This window comes from Halichoerus grypus, chromosome 13, assembly GCF_964656455.1.
Source record: "Halichoerus grypus chromosome 13, mHalGry1.hap1.1, whole genome shotgun sequence".
Taxonomy (NCBI): Eukaryota; Metazoa; Chordata; class Mammalia; order Carnivora; family Phocidae; genus Halichoerus; species Halichoerus grypus.
Genome location: NC_135724.1, coordinates 35,987,332 through 35,996,892, shown reverse-complemented (window position 1 = coordinate 35,996,892; position 9,561 = coordinate 35,987,332). Strand labels below are relative to the sequence as shown.

At 49.9% G+C, this 9,561-nt stretch overlaps 1 protein-coding gene across 7 annotated transcripts in view; it reads left to right on the top strand.

Moving 5' to 3' along the window:
• The first annotated feature begins 1,024 nt into the window (after window positions 1-1,024).
• The window catches only part of FHOD3 (formin homology 2 domain containing 3), a 445,553-nt gene continuing 437,016 nt past the window's right edge, over window positions 1,025-9,561 (top strand). For all 7 annotated transcript variants that reach the window (XM_036095752.2, XM_036095751.2, XM_036095756.2 and 4 more), the window contains exon 1: window positions 1,025-1,350. In XM_036095752.2, the coding sequence (XP_035951645.1) occupies window positions 1,186-1,350 (165 nt within the window). In that variant the 5' untranslated portion in view covers window positions 1,025-1,185. The remainder of the gene's footprint in view (window positions 1,351-9,561) is intronic.

The following is a 9,561-nucleotide window of genomic DNA, read 5'->3' as shown; positions in this document are numbered from 1 at the left end:
AGACTCGGATGTCAAGAGCGATTGCGTATTAGCCCAGGTACCTATATGAGGTATGAGGAACCCCCAACTTGGCCACGGCCTGGGAAAGGAGAGAACTGTCGAATTCTTATTGGAAACGGAGGGGGTCGCCCGCGAGCAGCGAGGAGAGCGCTGGGAGGCGGACAGGAGTCCCGGTGCTTCGGCGTGCAGGCTGCAACGCTTCCTTCCACGTCCCTCGGTCGCGAGCGGGTCTCCAAGTCTCCGCCGCCCCTCCGCAATTCGGTGACCTCGTCCGCAGCGGTCCGCGGCGCCACAAGGTCCAGTTAGGGCTTTCGGGGGACCGAATTGGTCAAGAGGCGGCAGTGATACAGAGGGTCAACTAGCACCCACCAGGTGGCCCCGGTGTCACGCCCGGCCCTGGGGTCCTGGGGCAGAGCCTCGCAGTCCTCCAGTCGTCTCTCCTAGCGCCCCCTGGGATTGTCTGTTAGGAGCTGCGTGGGTTCCCGGCTCACCCTCCTTTTTCTAAGGTTCCTTCTCCCCAAGGGAAACCTCCCGGTCACCCCTGCCTGGGCTCCCGGTGGCTGCCACCACCCCGCTTGCTGCTGGGGGCCGGCTCCCTCTCCTGCAGGCACCCAGCTGGGGGTTTTCAAATCCAGGCAGCAGGAGCCCGACGCCGCCGCCTTCATCTGGAAGGGGTTAAGCCCTCTCCCCGAGGGGGGAAGACAGGATGGCCATTCCCTCCGGTTCCCGGAGCTCGGAGGGGTACAGCTCCCTACGCCGAGGGGCGCACGTGCAGCGGACGGCCCAAGCGGTGCCGGTGCTGCCGGAGTCAGCCCGCCGGGGATGCCCGCCCCGCCGCCGCTGGCAGCGGGCTTGGCGCAGGAGTGCGGATGCCGCGCGAGCCGTTCTCCCTTTCCCTTTCCCCGCCGCAGGTCCCGCCGGTCGGGGCAGCGGGGCCGGGCGCTAGGGGCCGGAGGAGGGGAGGAGCCGGAGAGGGAGGGGACAGAGGGGCCCGTCGGCCCCGCCCCCGCCCCGCCCCGCCCCCCGCGGCCGGAGCCCGGGCTGCAGCCGGGCGCGCCGGAGCCTGCGAGCCCGCGAGCCAGCGAGCGGCGGCCGCGGCCTCCCCTGCTCGCGGTGTGACCCCGGCGTCCCGGCCCGCGGCCCCGCGGATCCCGGCGCCCGCGCTCCCAGGGGCAGGGATGCATCATGGCCACGCTGGCTTGCCGGGTGCAGTTCTTGGACGACACGGACCCTTTCAACAGCACCAACTTCCCCGAGCCCAGCCGGCCGCCGCTGTTCACGTTTCGCGAGGACCTCGCTCTCGGCACCCAGCTGGCTGGGGTCCACCGGCTGCTGCGGGCGCCGCACAAGGTACGGTCGACCGGTCCGGGCTGGGTTCCCTGGACGCAGCCCCTGCTGCGGGGCGCGCGGGGGGTGGGGGCGCCGCGGGCAGGCTGGGGTAGGCGCGGGTCCCCGGGACAGGCGCCCAAGGGCAGACCTCCCCCCTCCCCGTTAGGCAGAGGGGCCCCGGGCATCCGCCGGCTGGAGCGGGATCTCCCCGGCGTGAGACGAGGACAGCCCCGCGCTCCGGCCCAGAGCGGGCGGGGCCGAGCAGGTGCCGCGCCGGCCGGAGGCGGGATGGAGAAGGTTCCCCGGCGCCGTGCCGTTAGCTCGGCTGGGTGGGCGGGGTGGAGCTCGGATGCCGGGGGTCGGCCCTGGTACCTGGGCCGACGCTGAGCGGGGCGCGGAAAGAACCCGGGCCCCGGGGACTCAGGTCTAAACCTTTCAGGCCTCAGGGGCCGCTGCGGGCGGCCGCGCGACCCTCGCGACAAAGCACGCTTCCCCGGGGATACCTCCTCCTCTTTCCCCGCGGGGCATCGCCGGGGACGCCGACTGCGCACTGAGATAGCGCTCCGAGTAGTCCTTTTTTCTCGGGAGAAGCAGGTGGCCTTGGGAACCTTGGAGGAGCAGTCGCTGTGGGAGGAGAGGCGGGGGCGCGGAGGGGCGGTGCGCGCACAAAGCCTGAGCCTCGCAGCCCTAAATGAGTGTCCCCTGGGAAGAATGGCTTCTCAGTCCACCCGATAGAGGCTTTTTTTCTTCTTTTCTTCTTCTTCTTTTTTAACCCTTTGCAGGAGGACAGGCATCTTGCAAAGTGTGTGTTGCAAAGAGCTGGGCATTGAAAGCTAACCATTTAGTTATCCAAGAGAGCCCTTCCTCCTACTTAAACAGATTGCACCTTGAAGAATTACTTCCCAGCACATTTTTTGCTTAGGGTTCATATCAAAGCTTGGAGATGATTTATTCCTTGAAGAGCAACAATCATAAATATTTGGAAGAGATAACCCTTGATACCAAAAAGAACAAAATTGATTTTTCAAAATTCTTTAGATTTCTGTATGATGTTCACCTGCCTTGGAAGAGAGGGAGGTTGTATGTGGAAACTGGTGAACTTTGGCAGTGCTGTTTTTCTCCCTCTATTTGTAGTGTATCCATGCTTTCCCTCCCTACTTAATTAGTAACCTGTTTTCAGGAATGAGGAATGGGGCAGTTCTATCTCATTCTCTCCATGTTGGTGCAGAATGGATGAGTCACTGTTTGGGGGAATCTCTCTGGTCATAAAAGCAGGTTGGATTGGGAGATGGAGGGACATAATGATGTATTGTGAATTCACTTTATCAGAATCACTTTTGTAAATTATTTGGGTATTCTTAATCAGTAGATTGAGTTAAAAGTTTTCGAAGGGCTTTTTTGGCATCATGATATTCCATTCATTATGATCTCTGATTACAGTGATCTTTTGTTGAAACCACAGAAGGCTCATAATTGTGGCCCTATGACCTTGAAGTGGTTTTCTTGGATTTCAAACCCTATATACATAGGTTGACCTTTCAAGCTGGAAGCTGAAGTACATTTTTATGTTTCTCTGGAATAGCCCCATAGTCTTGATCCAGTGTCCCTGGGCTGTTCTGGCAGGAGGAAATCCTGATGCTCCAGCGTTGGCTTCCTGCACCACCAACCCCTCCCGCCTCCAGAAGCCACAGCACTGAAATTACACTGGCTCACAGAACTTTCTGAGGTGTCCTCTGGTCCTTCGGAGAATAAGCAGAATCAGAAGGTATCCCATAGAACCCCTTGACTCCCTGTCTTGGCAGCCAGCCAGCCTTAGTCTCAGCGTCTTTTGCCCAAAGACCCCTGCAGTATAATCAGATGTTTGGCATTGTTTTTCACATCTAGAGCTGAGTGATTGGCTGATTCTATTAGCCAGGGTTCTGTAAAACAGAACTTAGAGCATTTATGTGCCTAGGTGCACATTCATGTTTTAAAATGCTTATTAGTTTCCAGCAGGGAATCTTAAAATCGGATGATCCCCCTGTGATGGAAAGAGCGAACGAGTTGTGATCACTTGGCATCTCGGTATACACCCGATATCACACCACTGGGCATGTGAGTGCACGGTCTCATTGAGTACCGCATACCTCCATGAAGTGGATACTTTTAGGATTCCTATTTTGCAGGTGAGGAAACTGAGGCCAAGGGCATTGAAATCACCTAGTTTCTCTGCTATGAGTAGAGAGCTGAGATTCAAGCCAGGCCTGTGTGTCTTGAGCCCCCAGGGCCCCTCTGCTCCCTGGACCAGCTGTGTGGCTGTGGGCAGAAGCAGCACCTCCTGGGGGGTTCCGTCCCATTAACTTGGGGAGCTTACCAAATCGCCCTTGTATGCCAGATACTTTTTGGCCTGGGGCAGGTGAATGTTACAAGCATGAGTAAGAGCCTTGAGGCAGAATTCCTGGTCTGGTAGAGTTCACCTGAGAGGTGGGAACAGATAGTTACCAACCCCGCTGTGAATTAGGGGATGGTGAGGGAGGGGGCAGGCTGTCACTCCAGGCCCCTGCCTTGAGTAAGGCTCCCCATACCACAGGGAATGCTTCTCCCAGGTCGAGCCTGGCCTTGGCAAGATGGGGAGTTTCTTGGGGGAGGGCGATCTGTGTGATGGACAGGACGAAGCGTGACCATGGAACATGCAAACCCCCTCGGTATACCCAGCCGTCTGGCACATGCAACTCCCCGGGCGAGTAAACGTTTGTTGCTTGAAGTAGATCACACAGACAGAAAGGTGTGCCGGACATAAGGGAGCAGCTGGGGTCATGGTCACCACGTGAACACACCTGTGTAACTGGCATCTACAAGGCCCTGCGGAGGGTTCTCATTTGTACAGCCCCCCTCCTAGGATTTTCCTGTGTCGGGAACCTGTGAATTGGATAATCTCTCAGGCCCTTCCCAGCCCAAACTGGAGTCCGTGCATCTTTCTTTTCTTTTCTTTCTTTTAAAGATTTTATTTATTTTTTTGGGAGAGTGAGTGAGAGAGAGAGCATGAGAGGTGGGGAGTAGCAGAGGGAGGGAGAGGGAGAAGCAGGCTCCCTGCTGAGCAGGGAGTCCCATGTGGGACTTGATCCCAGGACCCTGGGACCATGACCTGAGCCGAAGGCAGACGCTTAACCGACTGAGCCACCCAGGCGCCCCGTGTGCATCTTTTCTTAACTTAATGACATATTAATTTAGATCATGTCTGCTGACTCTTTTAGAAGTTAGTTGTTCATTTAACTAGTATCGTCTTGGACAAAAACGATATATTATGCTTATTATGTTTTATCTTTGTTTTTTTCTCAAGCTGCTAGTAGTTCCAGGGAAGATAATTAAATTAATGATGAGTTTGATAACAAAAAGATCAAAACAGATGCTGTATTCTCACTGGGGAGCTGTTCATTTTGGTGGTTATGTGTTCTATCTGGCCTGTGTATGTAAGGCCTTTTGTTCTCAAATGTTGCATAAATAGGTGTTTGTTTCTGGTTTAGTGTTTTAAAGAATTATAATTCTAGGACTTCTAATTTAGAAAAATCTATACAGTAGAATTAGTAAATCATAGGCCTTTCAAAATTTACATGTGTTTGGATTGATTGATACAAAAGGCTAAGGATTTTTGTTTCCTTTTGATAGCCAAAAGTAGAATTGGAGAATATTTTTACAAAAAAGTGATAACTAGCCTACCTGTTAAAATGGCAATGAAGACAGTAGTTCAGTTCAGGAGATATTTCGGTGCCTTTTGTGGACTAGACAGCGTGGAGTGATAATAGTGACTGTGTTCTAAGCACTTGCCTGAGACGAGGAGCATCCTAGACGTGCATGATCTCACCAAGTCCATGAATCAGTTACTGGTACCGTTGTATGTCATAGCAGAAGAGACCCAGAGCAGACGGAATTCCCCTGGTCGCATGAGTGGGGAGTTCCAGAGGTGGCATTTGACACCAGGTCTGAGCTCTTAATGACTCCACTTTTATGTCTTGGATGTCTCCCTTCCAGGCAGCCCATCCATTTGCCGGAGCTCTTTCCCAACATGCTTTGGTGATTCCTATGCACAAATACAGTCGAAGCAGCATGGATTAGAGGTCATTTAGGTCAGGCTCTCAGTAGGTGGGGCTCTGACTGTCTCCCCTGTTGCAGATAAATTCCTTGAGGGAAAAGACCTGGCTGTTCAGTTCTCCCATGTTTTTCTTGCAGCTGACTAGTGCTAAGATGGAGTGTGCCCTAAGTTGATTGATCGGTGTTAGTTATAGAACACAAATCCACTGGTATTATTGCTGTAATGAATTTCTACCTTAATCCTCTTAAGGGACACATCTGTTTGCTACATTAAGATTTTTAAAAGATGAGATCACTGGTAAAGTTGGCAAGTGTGTTGTGTCACAGAGCATCTTAGGACAAAACTGTTTAAGAATGTTGTATGAACTGCTAAGAGCATCTCTGTGCAAGCCGGGTTGAATCTGACTCTACCGTAATTAGCTCAGTTGGTTGGAGCCGGGCTATTGAGATCAGGATCATGGGATTGAACTCTTTATGGGTCAGTTGGCTTTGCTTCATGCATGGCCACAGACGGCATCGGTAACCCAGCCAGACGTCCCGCAGGTGCTGTCATGGCTCCCTGCAAGGGTCTGGGTTGGAAGGGACTGGCAGAAATCTTTAGGGGGGAAAGGAGACATATAATGGGAGCGCGCTGGGCACTACATGGTAGGCCTCCACGCATAACTTCATTCATCCTCATAACAGCTCTAGCAGGTGGACAATAGTATCCCCAGGTAACAGATGGGGAAACTGAGGCATGGGGAGGCTAAGCAGGTTATCTAAGGCCACACTGCTTTTAAGTGAAGGAGCTGAGATTTAAGGTCAAGTCTTTTTTTTTTTTACTCCAAAGCCTGTAGCCAACTGTGTCCCATTATTAGAAAGCCAGCAGAGCACATGCTCTCTGTGCAGGGGGAAGCGCAGGTGGGGGAGGGTGGCCGACTGCACTGCCTTCACACGCGGCTGCCTGTCACAGGGCTGTGACTTAAACGGCTGTGCTCTGTGAGTCCTTCCAGCCTGGAAGCTCTGTGAGTCTGTGCCTTTTGTCCTCGGAGTCCAACCTGGGTCCCTCTGGAAAACAACAGGACTGCCTCCGCCCTCCCCCTCCGGACTCTGAAATGTTAGTTCTTAATGGTGGCAGATTTAAAACTGATTAACATGCTGAGGCCGACGCTGAGCACCCCTCCCCCAGCCTTCTTTCTCCTCCAGGGTTTATTTCTCTGTGCAGAGGAAACTTTGAACACTTCGAGAACTTTTCTGCCCTCTGCCAGTCACTGCTCCTGGCACCCTCCACGCCTCATCTCCGGGTGATGCTCCTGGTGCCTGTGGCCGGCTCAGGAATGTCCCCAGTGTAACCTGGCTTTCTAAGCAGGGTTTTTTTTCAGAATCTTGGGTTTGTCAGCAACTGTCCCTTTACAGAGACAAGCAGACTGCTTTTTGTTTTTGTTTTTGCCTTTTTGGCAATTTTATTGGGAAGTGTTTCTGGATCTTGCTTTGAACTAAGTAAGAAAGAATGGGGAAAATTAAGTTACAATGAATGTTAAACCTCACCACAGGGGTGCAATCAGCAAAATCCAAATTGTGGGCAATTATAGTTTCTCCAAAAGTTAAAGTGCAAAGAAAAAAAAAAGATAGAAGGGAACCTTAGATTAAAAGAGATTTAAGAGATATATCAACAACCAATTGCAATGTATTGGCTCTAATTGGATACTAATTTGAACCAATACATGGTAAATAAATATTTGAAGTCATTGGGAAAACTTGAATAATGACTATTTGATAGTAAAATTTATTAAATTTAAATTAATAAAAATAACATAAATTTATTTGATATTAAAAATTATTAAAGTGTGATAACAATATTATGGTTATATTTAAAGGCAAGTTTGTATTTTTCAGAGATACATACTGAAATATTTACAGATGAAATTATAGGATGTCTGGAATTTGCTTCAAAATAATCCTGGATGAGGGGAAAGTAGGTGGGTGAGTTTACAGGGGAACAAGATAGACCATGAGTTAAAGCTGGATTATGGGTGTATGGGGGGGTAATTATACTATTTACTATACTTTTGCATATGTTGAAATTTTTTTTTTTTGAACTTTTTAAATAAAAGAGCTAAAACATTAGGCTAGGAGTTCCAGTGTTCCCTCTGGGATCCGAGTCCTTTCATTAAGTGTCACTGGGGTCCTGAGTGTGTTTGCTGTGGCTGAGATGACCAGTCATCAGCAAATTTGTTGTTGTGCTTCCACTGATCTTTTTCTTCCCATCCTGATGGTTGCGTTCTCCTTAGGATCTTTGAAAAACAAGTGTAGGACATCAGTCTTTTTATGTTCAGGATATCTTTCTAGGCTCGGTCAGTTCTTATGATGAAGCAAGACCCAGACTCTCGGTTTGGTAAAGGAAGGGTTAAGGTAGAGATATTATATGTGTAGCTTCAGTAAATGCCCCGAAATTTTTATCACTAAGCCGAGATGTTGCTAAGGCTATAATTAATGATACTAGTATAAAGGCACTCAGTTTCCCAGTGGCTCTTGGAGCCTGTGATTTGCTCTCATGGCCACACCCAGGGTCTTACTCAATTCCCTCTACCTCCACCTTGAGAGCATCCCAGAAGGCAGTGCGTGGCAGTGATGCTGTCATGTACATGGAAATGTGAGTGGATTGTATATGTTGGCATTCTTACAGGCAGCTTTTGATTTCTATGGACAGATTAAACCATTATGGATTAGCTATTGCAGAGGGGGAAGATAGATCATTAAAAAAATAGATTACCATGCCTGAGCAAAATTATATACCCAGAAGTTGATCTATTTTGAGAGCCACATAGTAACAAATGGCATTACATGGTATCTATTTACAACTTGGGAACATACTTCCTCTTCACCACTTAGATTTGTAACCAGAAATTAAAATTTTGTGCTCTAAGAGGGAATGTTTAGAACTTAATATCAGGAAAAAAATGTCTCAAAATTGTTAACACATTCGAAAAAGGGAAAATGTTAAGTAATCTACAATTCAGTATAGTACAACGCTCCTAGATTTGGCAAAAGGGACACAGAAAAATGGATTTGTTGATCACCTCATCAAGTATTTTTAACATTTTTGGAAAGAAGAAAACCCAGAAGAAGACTTTATTGTTATTGATAGGCTACTCTGGTTCTTCGTGCACTGGTATTATGGTAGCGAATGAAATGCCAGGGTCTTCACCAGAGTGCGCAGGACACGCCAAAGATTATTTTGAAGTTCTCAGAATAGAAGATAATAACGGACGCATCTTCTGGCTGATCTTGTGATTGGATCCCAAGAGCGGCTTGGGGCTCATAGCAGATGAGTTGAAGGGCAGATGCTCCTGAGTGGCCAGACTCGGACATGTTTAGAGCAGGTGCAAGATGGAGCAGTGGGTCCTTGGAGGAAAGAACGAGGAGGAGGGTCCTTCTGGCTAAGTGGGAGTCACACACAATACTGCAGTCATTCACTTTGCCTGTTCCTACTGGCCAGAGTTTTGACTAAAGGAGTTTATACCACTTACATTTTATACCACTTTAGTGCTGGTTTAGTTTTCTCTATGATTTCAGCTCATCTTCCCCAGTACTCCCCTCATGATAATTATTAATCCAGAGTCAAAGGTAAGTCCCTCACAACTCGTGAACACATGTGTGTGATGGTGTTGGGGTTGAGACAACTGGCTTAAACAACGCTTCCTTCCCCTCTCCTGTTGTAATTTAATTAAATGAAATTTAATATTGTTAAGTGTGCTACACCCCGAAAACCTACCTTTCAACCCCTGTGAACAGTTATGAGGGGACTTCTGTCTGGTTCTCTGATTACACCAGGCAGGCTGCGTGCAGCTCGAGGTGAACGGGGGCTGGACTCCCTGGGAAAGTGGCCGACTGAAGACAGAGGTTGGTGATATCCCAGTCATAGAGAATGTGGGGGGCTTGGAGCCCAGTCTTCAGTGGTGCTGCCCTGACCCACATGTGTCCACAGCCTCAGAGGAGGGTTGCTGGGCTGTCTGCTCCATTGTCTAGCAGTGTGTTCTTGTGCTAACAGCCCACTGTCTTACTGACTGTGGTTTACAGTAAGTCTTGATGTCTGCTGGGGTGGACGTTCTCTCCTTGCCTTGCAACATAGCCATTAATAGGAAAAAATGGTGAAAGAGGGTCCCTTTGATGGATTTTAATGTG